The 18,503-nt window shown below is 25.6% G+C and overlaps 1 protein-coding gene across 1 annotated transcript; it reads left to right on the top strand.

The window, feature by feature from the left end:
- The first annotated feature begins 8,299 nt into the window (after positions 1-8,299).
- LOC130970042 (protein LIGHT-DEPENDENT SHORT HYPOCOTYLS 10-like) lies at positions 8,300-13,813 on the top strand. The gene is made up of 2 exons (XM_057895997.1): positions 8,300-8,975; positions 13,664-13,813. Exon 1 carries the CDS (start codon positions 8,364-8,366, stop codon positions 8,952-8,954), a length of 591 nt encoding a protein of 196 aa, XP_057751980.1. The 5' UTR covers positions 8,300-8,363; the 3' UTR covers positions 8,955-8,975; positions 13,664-13,813.
- The last annotated feature ends 4,690 nt before the right edge of the window (positions 13,814-18,503 follow it).

Genomic DNA, 18,503 nt, shown 5'->3' on the forward strand with positions numbered 1-18,503 from the left:
TGAGTAATTGCGTGAATCTCAGGGACTACTATGGGTATTTCTCTAATACCTCTACAGCCCCCTTTCGACCATGTCCAACTCATTACCAATTTTGACCCTTCGACATCGACAACCATCTCGATAGAGTAACATACACCTTGTATATGGAAGCAAAATGCATGAAGCACGTGTAATTATGCCAACTATTATAGGTGTATCCAAACGCATAACCTAGTTCAAATGAGTAAATCCTCGTAATGATCCTTGAAACTTAGGTTGTTACCCAATGTGGTATTCGAGATTTTAATTTTATTATTATAGTCTTTCAGATACAATTTCGAACACCATAATGATCTCCGGACACTTTTCTGGTGATGACTCAACTGTCACGGTATTGATGTGGCATTACATTGCCACGTTGGAGGGTGCCAAAATATTGTTGTTTTGGTTTGGCGCCCAATTTTGGCTAAAACAACGCTATTTGGATGAAATTTAGAATGTAAAATGGTTTGTATCAAATACAAACACTTCATTCATCTTTGTCACTTCCACCCTCCTTCTTCTTCCTCTTCTTTTCATCAATGATGTTGTTGTAAAGTTCCAAGTGGGGTTAAAGTTTTGTGACAGAAAATAGTCTGACTCAAGTGTAATTTAGGCATTCGTCTCCTCTACCATAAGCAAGAGGTGTCTACCATTTTCATTGTCAATGAAGGTATGTAATTATTATTATTTATTTGCAATGCAATAATTGTTCTTCGTTGTATCTATGTTGTGAGTTTGGTTGGGATTTTCTGCTTTTTTTTTCGTATGTGTGGTTTCCAGGATTTGATTGTATTAACATAGGTTGGAGTTTTGTGGGTATGCTCTGTTTTAACTATATGGAATAGGGCTAACGCTTCTGATAGTCATAATGTTGAAAAAATAGGTGTTTTATGGTGTTCATTTAATTTTTTTATTATGTATAAGTAGGCCAGAAAAATCTGTTTTTATTTACGGTGATTGGAAAATAATGATTTTTTATTTTTATTTTTTTCAAATAGAAAAGATGGTGGACACGATGTGTTCACCACGGAGTGATTTCAAAAAAAAAAAAAGAAAGAACAATGGTATATTCTTCGGATAATAAAACTTGTTTAGGTAATCTAGTTATTTTCTCCATATTGATGTATTTTTCTATCCGCTCCTATACTTTGTACAAGGGAGTCGAGTGTCGCTTGGATATGGATTGGGAGAACGTCCCTTCTTTAAGGCCATTAACCAACCCCATTATCACTGCTTTAAGAGGCAAGTTTTTATTTTCAAGCAAACTTTGTTGAATCTTTCTATATAAAATCTTGGAGTGTCTCTCCAACTTCTTACTTCACTCCCAGTAGGCTTGAAGCATGCTTTACCTTGTCTTTTTGTATTGAAAAAATAGTAAGAAACTTCCTGGCCAGGTCGTCAAAGTAAGTTACCGACTTGGGAGGTAAGTTGTTAAACCATTTCATTGTAGATTTGGTCATGGTTGTCGGAAAGGTTTTGTAACGAGTTGCATCAGAAGCATCAGCTAAGTACATCTGACTTTTGAAATTACTGAGGTGATGTCTCGGATCAGTTATTCCATCATAGAGATCCATGTCAAGAGTTTTGAAATTTCTAGGAACCTTGGCTCGCATGATCTCTTCAACAAACGGACCTTCACCTCCAAGAGAACTTTCCTCCCAATCTGCTCAATTGCTCCATCTTCGGAGGTCAGCTTCTAACCTCAAAAGTTTTTCCTCCAACTCTTTTCGTTGTTGTACTTCTTTTCATAATTCATGTTCTGCTTCTCGTTGTTGCTTAGCCTCCAGCTCAAGTTGTTCTAATCGTCCATGGTGGCCATGAACTAACCCAAATATTTTCGTCAGATAGGGAAGTTCTTCATCTTTGGACCGGTGGACATCCGAATGAATCTACCGCGGATGAGGGTTTTCCGACGTTTCTTCTCTGTGGGTGACATTTGTTCTCTCTCAAGGTGGAGGTAATGCTAGCGTCAGGTCGTCATGGTGGGGCTCTGGTTCCGACTCAAGTGCCGTATGACCGTCTTCGTATTGGTTGTTCACCATACGGGGATGTAGACTTCCAAGTCCCCGACAACAGTGTCAATGTTCCGAGAGTTACCTGAAACCGTGATTTGAGTCTGAATGTGAAGTCCAGACTCCTTCTGAGGTAGTGACCGACTTGTTCTAGTGTCGAGGTGCTGCTGTCCGAGTTCCTCGTAAGGAGGTGGGGGTGCGTGGTATCTGCAAGAGACTTTATGCTTAAGTTATCAAGGGTTTTAAGCAGGTTTTTAGCAGATTGGGACTTGAATATACCTGAAAAATGTCAGTGTATTTATAGTAGAATAGATAACAACTTTTTTGAAGTAGTTCCACTTTTGTTAGTGGATAACCGTTCCCTTTATCTTGGGGGTTTGTTAGGATCTATCTTCTAAATAAAGTAGAGATAGTAGGAGAGATTTAGGAAGGTAGTTACTTATTCAAATAAGTGGGACTAAACCTCCCTTGTCGTACCCGACCTCTTAATATAGGTCAGACAAGTAGAAGTGACCACCCTTTTTTGGGTAGGTCATTTTTTCTTATTGGGTATGGCTTTATGTTTTTGATCTAGGGTATGAACAGGTAACATTTAAAATTGCATGAGCATATAAAACACGGATACTTTGTTGAGCTGTCGTGCTCACATGTCAGACACATTTTGAACACGATATTTATCGGCCCTCGTCCGACACACGTGTCTACTGTGTCCAACTATGTCTTAATAAAAATTAAAACATTCTTCTCCAGACATGCTTGGACACACTTAAATATCATCACATGTTAACATGTCCAATCTTATTCTTTACATGTATTCTTCAAACAAATTTAAAAATAATATATATTATTATTTATTAAAACAAAAATATTTTAAATATTTTATATAATTCAAATAAGATATTAAAAATAATTAAAAAATTAATTTACGTTTTAATATCAATAAAATATTAAAATATTATTACAATTTATCTAATAAATATTATATATATATATGTGTGTGTATGTGTATATTCTCGTATCTTATAAAATTTTAAAATTTATAAATTAACGAATTTTGTATTATATCGTATTTTATGTCTATATTAATATTTATACATCATAAGTATGAGTAAATAGAAGAATTAACTAATAATTCAGTACTTACAAAATTTAAGCGTCCATAAAAAGTACCATGAAATTAAAGATGTTAACAAAAAAATATTTTTGAATAATTTAAAAATTTGGCAAGTATATCTATCACTATTGTCGGAGCACATTTTCTATGTACATAATGCTAAAGTGGCCACCTAAGTTGGATAATCTGACTTATCTTTTGTCGTTAATATTTTTTAAATTTTTTTGTAAATATTTAAATATTTTGAGTATCAATTTATTAGTAGTTAATTCATAGACAAAATTACTCTTAATTAAATTAAGAAAATAATTCATGCTATTCGACTACACAGAAGTTAAACTAAAAATATTATTAAAAAAATGAATTACTACCGAGCATCTTAATTTTCTTTTCAAAATATTTTGAAATATCAATTTTGTTTAACAGATATCTTTAGACTAGGAGAGCAAGTAAATCGAAAGTAATAAATAGTATTCTATAAAATACGGATATTTTATTGAATTGTCGTGATATTTCAGACACGACATTTACTGATACTCATTTGACACGTATGTCATTGTGTTTAACCATGTCTTAATAAAAAAATTTCTCTAGACTCGTTTAGACACATCTAAATACTATCACATGTCAGTATATACAGTCTTATTCTTAACTTATATTCTTAAAATAAATTTAGATATAGTATATATTATTATTTATTAAAATAAAAAATATTTTAAATACTTGATATAATTAAAATAAAATATTAAAAATAATTAAAAATTTTAATTTATATTTTAATATGAATAAAATATCAAAATATCATTATAATTTATCTAAATAATACTTTATATTTTATATGTATGTGTGTCTCCATATCGTGTAAAATTTTAAAATTTACTTATCGACATACCCCGTATCGTGTCGTGTCTATCTTGTATCTATATCAGTATTCGTATATTACTCTGCTCTAGCATTCTCAATAAGTATTGGCCAATAAGAGACAAAACAATTCCATAATTCTTAAATCCAACTTGAAACGAATCCTATGATTAAGTCAACTAAAGATCAAATTAACTTGTCATTGTTTTATATTATATAATATAAAAAAATATTAAAATTTTTTCAAAATTTATTTTTTTGTCTATAATCTTTATAAATTAATTCAATTTTTTATTTTAATAATTCAATATATTTTAATTTATATTTTTAAATATAATAACTAATTAATAACTAAAAATAATAAATTCTAATGACTTTTTAACATTTTTTACATATATATTTAGTACCATGCATTAAACGTGATTATAAAGCTTGTGTGTGTGTGTTTTTTTTAAGGGATAACGATTTCCTGTTTCAAAATAATTTTTTAAACATATATATATATATATATATATATATATATATATATATATATATATATATATATATATATATAGAGAGAGAGAGAGAGAGAGAGTATTATCAACATTTATTATTCTAATTTTTTAACTATTATATATATATGTATATATATAATCATTCTAGCATGATTATACTACAATAATTATGATGACTATAGTACAGTATTTCAAAAAATATTTATTAAAATTAAAATAATATTTTTTATCGTTAAATAACATATTTTAAAAAATGTTGTTAAAAAAAAGTGTTACCAAAATATAAAAAGGTGTAACTTTAATTTTAACCGACACTTACATAGTCATGTTAGCCACCATAACATAACACATACTAAATTTATATATATATATAACTTCTTTACAATTATGTTTAGAATAAACATTTTTAACCAATAATGAGTCAGTGATATAGTGGAGAAGTAAAGATTAGTAAAAGAGAAAAAAAAAACATTAACCGATTATTGTTGTTTGAAACTAGTTTGATTTCCATTTTTTTCTGAATACTTTTTTTATTATTACAATTAAATTAAGGATGTTATTGGATAAAAAATCATCAATAAAGTCTTGCTATTAGAAATGAATTTTCATTTTAAAAAATACAGATATTTTGAAATCTAGAAAGCATCTCTATTTTCTTAATTTCTAAATAAAATACATTTAATAATTTGAAAAAGAATACTATTTAAAATTAAAAAAAAAGTAGTCAAAAGAATGAATAAAGAGAACAAATAATTATTTGTCTCATCTGTCATGTAATTTTGAAATAGAGTCCCGGAATCGAAATGATATAAGGGCCTGCCCCATTTCCAAAATGAGGAAATGAAAGTTTTGGCTTCTTGCATTGCGTCTATATCAAATAAAGAGAAGGGAAATTGGCTCTAGAAAGATGTTTTGGAAATGGTGGAACATGTTGCTGCAAAACAAAGGTTCTAGGGCCGTCCAATATAATTTTGAATTAATTCAATTTATTTGATTTTGATAACACCTAATTATCGATTGAATGAAGAAAATCTTAATTTATTAGACTTTCTGCCAAAGGGCCCCTCATTGGTCGGTTGTCATCTCCAATTCTCCATCAAATTTTGACGTCTAACACAGTTTTTTGCTGCTTTATATATTCATGACAATGGAGAAAATTAATAACATGATTAGGATTAGTGCCAAAATTGCATCTGTCTTAGTTATTACTATTGGCAATATGCAAATTAATAAGCTGATCAGCTCATTATTAGTTCAGACTATGTTACCATTTTAGAGTGTACTCGGAAAATTAAGTGAAAGAAGCTAAGCCATGTATATGTATATCTTGTGAGATGCATGCAACACAGAGTGGTGCTCTTAATTATTAATAAAATACTTCCATAACATTTTTAATGTTAGTTCTTAAAGAAAATCTAAAAATTGGACTTGTTGAATCAATAAAAACTAAATGTTTAAAAATTTGGAATTCAATAATTGAGATTCAACGAAAATTGAACTTGACGTAGACCAATCCAAGTAATTCAATTCATTGGATTTTAAACAATTTTAGTTATTGTCTTTGATTAATTCACTACATGCTGACCGATCACTTTATTAAATCACATAAGGTAATCGATTGCCGAATAACTCAATTGAACTACAGGTACAAGATAGATCCAATTCTCAAAATTATAATATATATGGAAACACAATCTGTATTGCGTTTGATCCATTATTTACATTATTAGTGAGAGACCTTCTGTTACCATTAAACATTATTTTCCATTATTTTCCAGTAGGTTATTAGGATGTTTTCATATACGGTTATGTTGATTGTGGCCATAGGGCTATTACTCATTATGCCCTCCACCATGTTATTTTTGGTTGAAACATTATCCAAAAGGTACAAATTTTTATTCTAAAAGATTGTTGAACCTTGTTACCATTTAACTGCTTATTTCTACCGGTTTAAAATTTTTTTGAAAAGTAGTTTTATGATATAATATTTATTTTTTTAAAAAAAATAAGTCCCTAATTTTTAAATTCGAAAACATACAAGTTCTTGATTAATTGAAAATATAAAAACATTTTTAACTTTTTAAAATATGAGATATTTAAATTTCTCCGTCTAGAATATATAAGGATAAATCAGTCTTTGAGAGATATATCTTGCATTTTAGAAAATGAGGGATGCTTTTGTATTTTTAATTAGTTGCTGATTTATTTGTTTACGAGATAAAAAATTAAAGACCTATTTATCGTGTACTCAAATTTTTATGATAAAATAATCTAGAATTTGATCTTTTATTATTCTTAAAAAAATAATATAAAACAAATAAAAAATTATGCAAAATATTAAAGCAAATTAAACTTAAAAAAATTTTAATTGAAAAATATATTAAAAATATAATTATTTATGTATTTTTTGTATTAATTTAAATTTTAAAAAAATTAATTTTATGACAATTTTTTTTTAATTAACCTTAAAGGTACCACTACTGCAATTATTTGCTTTGTTTGATGTACTTTGAACTTAGTAACAAATAAAGTTATAGAATAATACTGTAAATCTTTTTATAATAATTAATTCAAAGATTCAAAATGTTACAATACCTTAATTACAGCATGTGGAACTTTATCTTTGGAACTTACAGAATCACACGCACTGTACTAGTTAGCAGCCACCAATAATTCAAATATGTACGTTTCCTAATTACATTATGTAATGTTAATAAGTTTCATGTTATGCATCAATATTCAAAGAGTATATATTTGACTAGCTAGACCTATATTGGAATGAGGATTTAGTTAAATAAATAGTGTGCAAGGGGCTCATTGATTAATAAGGTGATAAGGCTCATGTGTTGACAAACAAGGACAGACAATAATTGTATGCTAGAGAGGTGTTAGTGGCAGTAAATTTTATAATTTATAATTATTAATTAATTATTATTAATATTTTTAATAATATAAAATTATATCTAATAATATAAAATTATTTATTTTTTTATTAGTTAAATATTTAAATAATAGTCAAATTTTAATAAAAATATTAACTCTTAAAAATTTTTTAGTACATTATTATAAGAGAAAACATGTAATTAATGATGTGTCATTACCTAAAAAGGAGAAATAAAAAATACGGTAAAAATTAAGAAAATATTTAAGACAATAGAATCTTATCTTACTAATAAATTGATTATATAAATTAATCAATGTCATTACAATAAAGTTATGAGCAATGTTAGGGGACAATAATATTTGTGATTGGTAGCCATTAATTAGTTATCAATAATAATTTGATGGTGTAAGATTGGTGTGAGATTTCATTCAATGGCTCACATTTCTCTGCTGGTTACATGTTGGCCAAAATACAATAAAATTACTGATTTCTAGACTTTTTCTAAAGTTATTTATACGTAAATTTTTTTATCATTTTAGATTTTTTTTCTATCTTTCGCTCTCTATTTATTTTTCACTCGTCTACTCTTTTAACTGAATAATCTATCCATCTTCCTTTCTTTTCGTATATTCAAACCACCGGGAATAAGTTCTTACCATGTTTTCAATGAACACAAAACATATATATTATTTGGAGTGAAGAAGAATAGGCGATTCCAATCAAAAGAGACAAGAGAGAATGGGTCCCATAAAATGTCTACTCGGTTGCAAAATGACGTGAGCTCTACATACATACATACACACTCTCCTTTCTTCAATCCCACTACACTCCCTCTTCCTATTCCTTTCACTTTTCACCTTTCACCTCTTCCTTTATTATTATATTCCACTTTTATTTAGAGAGAGCAACCCCCTCCCCTCGGATCCTTCTTGAAAAATCTCCGTTAATATTCATCACAACACAATACAGCAAGAATGTCTTCAAGTGGAAGTGGTTATGGAAAGGATTTTCCAGGAGAAGGATCCCGAAGCAACATTGATCCCGGAGAATATCATCATCATTTTCAACTTCAACCACACCCACAGCAGAGTCCGGCTAATACACTTAGCCGGTACGAGTCGCAAAAGAGGAGGGACTGGAACACTTTCGGCCAATACCTCAAGAACCAAAGGCCATCAGTTGAGCTTGCACAGTGCAATTGCAACCATGTCCTGGACTTCCTAAGGTACCTTGACCAGTTCGGAAAAACAAAAGTTCACAATCAAGGTTGCATGTTTTATGGGCAGCCGGAACCCCCGGCGCCCTGCACCTGTCCTCTTAGGCAGGCCTGGGGCTCCCTAGACGCTCTTATAGGGAGACTCAGGGCTGCCTACGAGGAAAATGGTGGCTCTCCAGAGACTAATCCTTTCGCCAGCAGCGCCATCCGTGTGTACCTCCGGGAGGTTAGGGAGTGTCAGGCTAAGGCAAGAGGCATCCCTTACAAGAAGAAAAAGAAGAACAATAACAAAGGCAGTGGTGAACAATCAAGCTCTTCTTCTCCCTCCTCCACTATCCACTTCTCTTGAACCAACATGTTTCCACTAATGGTAATTTCATCTTTTCCTCATTATACTGCTGTCTTGCGTGATTCATGGACGATTCTCTAGACAACTTGTTATAAATTTTCAAAAAATTCCATTTTTAGAAACTTGATGAGACCTCCTACACAAATCTTGACATGCAACTGAAAGAACTTAATTAAAACATGGATAATTGAACCAGATATACCTCCTAAAGGCTTAACATATGGATCATAATACCCTACAAGGTGATCGAACTTTGTGTATTTAATTTCATTTGGTTGCAACTTGCAAATTAATGTGATGTTATTGTATTAAGTATCAACAATATAAGATTTGAAAGACTAAATATAATTAATCTTCCCCTGTTACAGACATCGAACTAACTTTACACAAAAACACTGTTTTGTGTGGCAATTACCTTACATATTCTATTATTTCCAAGTTTACTTTCCCCTAGTCTTTGCATTTTTAAAATTAAGCAGATTTTTTGTCCCATGAATGTTCAAGTGAGATGTCATACACTTTGTTGAGTTATTAAGCATCAGACTAAACAAATGACTGAAAATATATGATTAATAATTAAGTTTCTATGTTCCTTACAAATTATAAAATTGTTGTGATGCTGCATCATGCTTTAATTTGGAATTTTTTTTCCTAAGTTTATACTAACAAAGTCATGATATAGATAGATGTTGGGAAAACCTTATTATGCTAATTAAATATTATATGTGTTGTTAATAGCCCTTAACAACTCCCAACCATCCTCACTTATTGCTATCTTATTAAAGGCACATACATGATCCTTATTATTACTGTGCTTGATTTGATGTGTTTATCATTATATATATACTTGTTTTCTTTTCTCCACCTTGTGCTATTCATTATATACCTTGATTACATCATGATTTATTATGATAGTTCATAAAGACATTATTCAGTGGATTTTTTTTAATTAAAAATTTCTCTTAATCAAACAGGATATAATTGAAAGGCACAATTTTCTTTTTCAAAATATTATTTATAAATTAATTTAGTTGGTTAAATAATTAGTTCATTCGTCCATTTAAATAAACGTTAGAGATTCAAATTTTGTTTTATACATATAATAATTTATTGACTAATGATAAAATTTTAAATAAAACTCAAATCTTTGATAGATTAATTTTTTATCGATCAGATTAGGAATATTTTTAAAAAAATGCTATTTATAAGTTTATTAATTATTATTATTATTATTATTATTATTATTATTATTATTATTATTATTATTATTATTATTATTATATGCATTGATAAGTATTTGGGAGAAAATGTTTTGTTTGGTTAGGCGCATGTTTGAGCTTTGTGTTTCCCACACCTCACATGTATGTTTTGTCGGTTCCAAGTGGAATTTCAATATCACTCTCAACATACATGAAATAGACACGTTCTTGTATATTTCTTATTTTAGAAATGGATTATGGATTTTTTATTCAAGGTAAAATAATCTTGCTTGTTTTCAAGTGTGTTATGTATTCTACCCAAATTTTGTCTTTTAACTTACTTCACATTTTGATTCCCTAAATTTATGAATTATAAAACATAATAAACTATATAAGCTAAGCATAAACATGTACATGGATTGTTGAGATTGGCAAAACTTTTATGTTGGCTTATTCAGCATATATAACGCTCCCTTTAACATAAAACGATAGTGCTGAAATCATGTGTAGCCCTTACTAGGGGTAGTTGGTGACAAGTTATTATTAGGGTTTCCTAATTTAATTTGTCTACTTTCTACGCATGCAGAATAATATATATGCAAAATAATTTCATGATACTATTTTTTTAAAATTTAATTAAATTAATAAAAAAATATATAAATAATTATATATTTAATATATTTTCTCGTATAAACTTTTTTTAGATTTCGTCCATTTTTGCGTAAACTTTTTTTTTTGAAATTTTACACGAATTAAATTCTTTTCATATTAATAATAGAAGCTCTGATATCATGTAAAATACTATTTTTTTAAAATTTCAAATTGATAAGAGAAGATACATGAATAAATAAATAAATAAATAAATAAATAAATAAATAAATAAATATATCAAACAAATTGTTTTGAGGTGGGAGCGAGGGTTTTAATGAGGCTTAGTATGTGTCATATCAGTTTAACATTGACCTAGCTGGCTGCTTCATCTGGAGTTCAGATCATATCCTTTAGATGATTTCTCTTTGAAGGGAAGATTTATATATGCATATTGTAACCGTATATAACTGCATGAAAAGTAAATAATATTAAGGGGTAGAGAGTGAAGTTCATTCTGTTATACATAATTAAAATGAGTGAAACTCTGCATGTATATCCTTCATTTAGTTATTTCTCATATATCACGAAACACAATGCTTTCTTTTCTTTTCTTTTCTTTTTTTAATGACATCAATTACATTAAGTGAACGAAAGAAAATGAGTTTGACACCACTTTCGTTTTTTTCCCCCTTATTTCTTTCTTCTTCTCCCCCCTCCCATCTGTCTCTCTCTCCTCTCTGTATACAAGGGCCACGTTAAATAATCTATATAGACAGGGACGGATCCAGGAATCTAAGAATAAAAGGGTTGAAAATTAAAATCTTATATAATTAAATATAATTTTATATATTTAATAATAGATATAATTATAATTAATTTTTTAATTAAAAAATTAATAAATACTTATCAAATAAAAGAATTATCTCAATTTTTATAATTTTTTTATAATTTTTTTTATAGTTTTATATTTAATAAAATATAAAATTATATATTTTTAAATATTTTGTTATTTAATTTATTTTATTAAATATTTATGTGACAATAAGTTATATTTTTATATTTTATATCATTAAAAAATATAACATAAAATAATATAAGTTAATTGCATTAATAATAATTTTGTTATGTAAATTTAAAATATATTAAAATAATTTTATATAATAATAGGGATAAAAATTAATTAAAAAATAATAAAAAATAAACAACTAAATAAAATTAGAAAAAAAATAATATTATCATAAATAATATTAAAGTATTTTTTATATAATTATAAATGTTAAAATTAATCTTAAAAAAATATAAAAAAACTCTAAATTAAATAAAAAATACAAATAATATAAATATATGTAGAGAAATTTAAACTTTAATATATAAAGAATAGTAAATCTTTTTACTATCATTACATACACTATTAAATTTTACTCTATACAATACATTTATTATAATAGTATATGAACTTAGCTTTTAAAATTTGTTGAAAAGTGAAGGCCACTATTTACCGCCTTTGAGTCCGTCCCTACATATGGAAGGTTCATGATAATTATTACTTCAAGACATTGATTGTGTCTTTTTCTTTTTTATTTTTTTTTCATTCCTTAGTACTTAGAAGAATTTTATTAGAAACATTATTAAGAAGTTACATTAGTAGTCTTTATTTTTTTTTCATTCTTTTGTACTTAGAAAAATCTTTATTATTAGAAACATTACTAGAAAATTATATATATGATTAGTCTTTATAAGTTGGAGGTTCTTTCCAATAAGAAATTATTTTGGTATATAACAATCAGGTACAAATCCATAATATTATCATGGCAACCAATAATATTTATAATATTAAAACAATACAAAAAAGTATATAATGTAATAAAATGTATTATAAAAATATACTGATAAGAAATATATTTTAAAATATAAAAAATATGTGTGTACTTTTTACTAAGAAAATAGTCGATTCTTTGTATCATAAAATTCATTAATAATGAAATCTGTGTCAAATCTTTTACCAATTTTCTTTTCAATGTAATTAAAAGACAATTAGTAAGAAATTCATCTTTTATTTTATTTCTGAATTATTTTTCACAGTATTCATAATTGAAAAAGATCTCTCATCAATTGTAACATTTAAAACAGAAAGAGCTAATATTAAATGAATCAAGAAGAACGGTCACAATAAAAAAGAATCTATTTTATAAGATTTAAAAAATTTTATTTAACTAAAAATATTAATAATAATATCTTTTTTAAAAATTTAAATATTATTATTTATTTTTTAAATATTAAAAATTATTAATATTTAGATTGAATTAAATTTTTATTTATACTAAACAAAATACTAAATATATTTTTTTTAAAAATTAAATCATTTTAATTTTTTTTAAGTGAGAAGAACTCGCCCCGTTTGTCTATCTCTCATAACATTGTGAATGGGGCATAAGTGATCCCAAAAAATGTTTATTTTAAATAAAGTAAAGATTTACGCATAGTTATTTTTATGTAAATTAAAATTGATAGTTAAAAATTATTAAATAATTTAATATATTTAATTAAATTATTATTTAATAATTTTTAAATATTAACTTCACGTAAAAATAACTATATATGAGTTTTTATCTTATTTTAACATTATTCTTTAAGGGAAATCACATCCTCTTTTAAACTTTGTTGTTTAGAAGAAATTAGTGTACATTATATTATCATTTGTCATGTGTACTGAGTGTTGTATTTGATGTAAATATAAGGTACCATGCATATATATTATTCCCCATTTTTGAAAAGAGGTCCATGTATGAATATATAACATATATTCATATAATATAATATATAGTACATGCCTAATAATTAATGTTAAAAAAAAAAATTATACTTTTACAAGCTAAGGTGGTGTTCTGTTTATTAAGTACTTTGCATCTCTTGTTGCAGGATATAATATGTGGCGTATAAACTTGATAGGAGCAAATGTCTTAAAGAAGTTTCCTGTTTTGTTGATTATTATAATGGTTTAATTATTTTAGTAATTCTTATAGTTTTGTTAAATTTTTAATTAGATTTTTATATTTTTAATTTTTTTTAATTGAGTCTTTACATTATTTTTAATTTTATAATTAGATTTTTGTTAGTGTAAAAAATATTTAAGTTAACCGAATATTTCTCTACAAATTAAAGATATTTATAATTAAGAACCTAATTAGTTCTTTGATCATGTATTATTTAAGAGAAATATTTTGTTAATTTTAATATTTTTAACATAAAAAATATTTAATTATAAAATTAAAAATAATGTAAAAATTTAATAAAAAAATATAAAAAAACTTAATTAAAATTTTATAAAATTATAAGAATTAAAAGAATAATTAAACCTATTATAATTTGGGAGTTTGTGAGATGCTAATGGAACCAAAACATCATGATATATACATATATAACAACTATGTCTCAGTGTATCTTATGTAGCTAATTAGTTCCCTCTTGAATGTATCCTTTCACTTAAAATATAAGTGGGAATAGTTTACTCTTCCAAATTGTTACAGTGAGATATATCCTTTTAATTTTTGTCTGTTTTCTCTGAAATGTTTAGCGTTAATGCTGTGGACTTGTTGGTGCCTCTTTTTTTAACTATATGTAATTTTATTAGGTTAGAAAATTTTTGAATTAAACAAGGATTATTCGGAAACTTAAGTACTAGGTAGATAAACAGTTGTGATTCAGGGTATTGAAGAAGAATGGTTGAGATAAATTACTACATTTAATTTCCATAATTATTTCCATCAAGTTAAGAGGTTGTTCATACATCAGGGGTTGAATTCTTTATGAAGAATATTAAATTTCAATGCTTTGGAAATTGTCCAGGTTTTAATAAGTTGTACATGCTTTGCAGGTGATACATATAACATATAATATTGAGTTAATTAGTATAGATTTTTGGAGAAACACACAGGGTTTTAGGATTAGTTTTATTTGATTCTGTGGTCATATATATTTGATATGAACTATTTGCTTTTTTTTTTTTAAATAAGATTCCTAAGTATCAGTGACCTATATATATAAAAGAATTTTAGAAATCAAACAAATTAAATTACTTTAAAATCACATAATATCGGTCTAACTCATAAATAATAGTGACAGATCTAAAAGATTTTAACAATAAAAATAAAATAAAATTATACGAAAATAAATTTTGTTACGTTGAATATATATATATATATATATATATATATATATAAAACAAAACTAAACTTATATATAAAAAGTATATTGATGTATAATAAAAAAAATTAATTTACGATCATTTTTCTCCCTTTATTTTTTAAAATTATTTAGTTATTTTGATACATTGTTAGTTTAAAAAAGTTTTATGCATTCATTCAATTATATATATTATCATATAAAAAAATAACTATTTTTTATATTTATTATGTGAATGATTATAAAAAAATGAATATAATTGAGTGATTATATAAAAAAAATTACTTATCAATATATCAAAATTAAATTGTATGTTCTTAACCAATTACTCTACTGCTAATTATAATTTTTAATTGTTGATCACCTCTCATTCAATTATCTCATTCAATTAAAAAGTCTATTAGCTATAATATTTATGGTATAAAAAACTTTTTTTAACCAAAATAGCTATTACAAGCAAAATCATTAAGAATCAAAATAAAAAAATACTATATATAAATTTACATAATATAGTATAAACAAAAACATTATTAAGTTTGATATGCAATTTTAAAAATTGATAATATATTTAAATTTACATAATAATACCTTTAACATGATAATTATTTCTATCAATTATGTAAAATTATTGTACGAAAACTATTAATTAAATAATATACTAATTTAATAGGTACAATTATATATATATAAGAGAATAATTAAAATATATTAATTTAAGATCGACAATTATATATGAATAAGATAACTATTAACTAATGTCAAGAAGTCACGGCTACAATAATAACTATTAACTAAACAAATAAATATATTTGGATAGCATGAATAAAAAATTATTTGAACAAATAAATATATAAATAAGATAACCACTAACTAAATAATTAATATTTTCAGGTAGGATAAATAAGAACACTATTAAATAAAAAAGAAATCATAGAGTTTTAATTTTGAGAATCAAATGTACATAATTATAATGATTTGTTTTGAAATAGATGTTCAAATCAATTTAGTATTAATTGTATATTTCTATTACATTAGAATAGATCAATTCTAAACTATATATATATTCTTAATGTATTATGTGATTATGAATTTTTATGTCTAAAATTTATAACTTTTTTAACAATTATGATGTCTATTAAGTTATGTTTTAACCTTGAGTTTAATATAATATTAAATTGTGATTAATAAAAATTAATATAATTTATAAAGATTATTCCTATTTTACCAAATCTTTCTTCCAAATCTTTCTTCTTATTTTACCCCTGTTTTTTTTTACTCACGACAAAACTTAAAAACTAAACTATTTCTAATAGATGAAACTGAAACCACGTACTCAAAAGACATAATATTTTGAAATTAAATTTATTAAATGTATTTTTATCTATAATTATTCATGATAATTTTTAAAAATAATTAAAAAATAAATAATTAATATAAATAACATTATACTACAATCATAATAATATCTATACCAATATATAATGGGGATATGAAAGTTTGGTATCCAAATCTTTCTTCTTATTTTACCCCTGTTTTTTTACTCATGACAAAACTTAAAAACTGAACTATTTCTAATAGATGAAACTGAAACCATGTACTCAAAAGACATAATATTTTGAAATTAAATTTATTAAATGTATTTTTATCTATAATTATTCATGATAATTTTTAAAAATTATTAAAAAATAAATAATTAATATAAATAACATTATACTACAATCATAATAATAATATAAATAAATAAATTACGTCAACAAAATATTAATTATTTATGATTTTTTATGTATAATTTTTTTATAAGTGATCAATATATCATTATAGTACAATAACTGATAGTATATAAAATATATTTATTTTATTAATAGTTATTTCAATGGGACAATAGTATTTAAAGTATCGAAATAATTAAATGTACAACACATGGTTTACATATTTTTTATGTCCAATATTTACTTTTTAAACAAAATTTACAGATAAAAGTGTACTCATTAATTAAATTTATACCAATATATACAATATACAATATATAATGGACTATACCAACGTATAATGGGAATAAAAAAATTTGTAACCCAATTTTTTCTTATTATTTTACCCCTGCTTATTTTTTTATTTAGACACTGTATTCAATATATAAAAAACTGTTACTATGTCCTCCATATTTCTTATTTTTTTATCAAGGAAAGAATTTACTCCACGATAGAATGTCAAACTGATTCCCATCAACTCACGATATATTTTAAAACTGTAAAAAACTGCTACTACTACGTACTCGCTTTAAAAACTAACTCACTTTCAACTCTTAAGAGACTCTTTTCCTTTTAATCGTGCTCTCACAAACGTTTGTTCTCTGCATATTATTCTTATCTTTCTGACAAATAAAAATGGAAACTTCACGAAATCCACAGCCACGTCAACGTCGACCCAGTTGGACAGATTATGCTAGGCGAAGAAGACAGAATATGACCGAAGAACAAAGACAACAATACCTGGCTAGAAGACGTGCAAGTTATCGGGAAATGATTCGACAAGGAAAACAAGTTGCCATATCAACTGATACAACTTCAATGCCAAACACTGGTGGAGGTGCCCGACTAACTACAAACATAGGGGTAGTCAAATTGACTACAATTAGACAAATGAACAGAGCTACCACTTATCATCAATCTGTTACAGGTAACACAATAACATCATTTAAATTTCTTTGTTATAAATTGAATTAGTTCTTAATAATTATATTTTACTTTTTAAAAATGCAGGAATGGAAGCGCATGGCAATAGAACTGCTATAGGTACAGAAATAAAGATAACATAATTGGTTGCTATTTTATCATTAATATTTTGTAACAAAATTAATTAAATTAATATTACTATACATGGTTTACCATCCAAGCAGTATCTTTCTTAATCAAACAACATATTAATCATATATGAAGTTAAAAGTTAACATTTCAAATTTTTTAGACATCATTCATCTATAAAAAAAATTTTTAAAAAATTAATGGTCAATAACTAATAATAATATTTCTTTAATATATTTCATTTTCGCCGTCCAATATAATATATAACGTAATATATAAATTTTATATATTTGTATTAAAAAATAAAAAAAATGATGTCAAGACTAACGACAAAAAGTACTCTTATATTAAAGTTTTTGATAATAATTTTATAATAAAAAATAAAATTTATATATTAAATTAATAAATCAATGTAACATTAAAATTCTTAACAACACTTTAATTTAATTTTTTTTTAATTTTTTGTATTCTCAATTGGTAATGATATATAATTCTAAGAAATCAAAAATAAAATTAGGATATATCTCACCTACGTACAAATATAACAGCTAAAAAAATAACAAAAGCTATCTATCTATACCAATACTAGTGTTAAACCCGTGCGATGCACGGACTTATATTTAAATTTGATAAGTTAAATTAAAAATAATATTTTATAATCATATATTTTTTAAATTTAGTATAACACTATCATCATCGTTATATAATAAACGTGTTAAATATGTTGTTTTATCTTTATTCAAAGTAAAATATGAATAGAAGAGTTCGAAGTTTAT

This window comes from Arachis stenosperma, chromosome 3 (genome assembly GCF_014773155.1).
Source record: "Arachis stenosperma cultivar V10309 chromosome 3, arast.V10309.gnm1.PFL2, whole genome shotgun sequence".
In the NCBI taxonomy this organism is placed as follows: Eukaryota; Viridiplantae; Streptophyta; class Magnoliopsida; order Fabales; family Fabaceae; genus Arachis; species Arachis stenosperma.

Bases quoted from the DNA above. Each gene is read 5' to 3' on its own strand.
- LOC130970042 (XM_057895997.1), top strand. From the start codon at position 8,364: ATGTCTTCAAGTGGAAGTGGTTATGGAAAGGATTTTCCAGGAGAAGGA.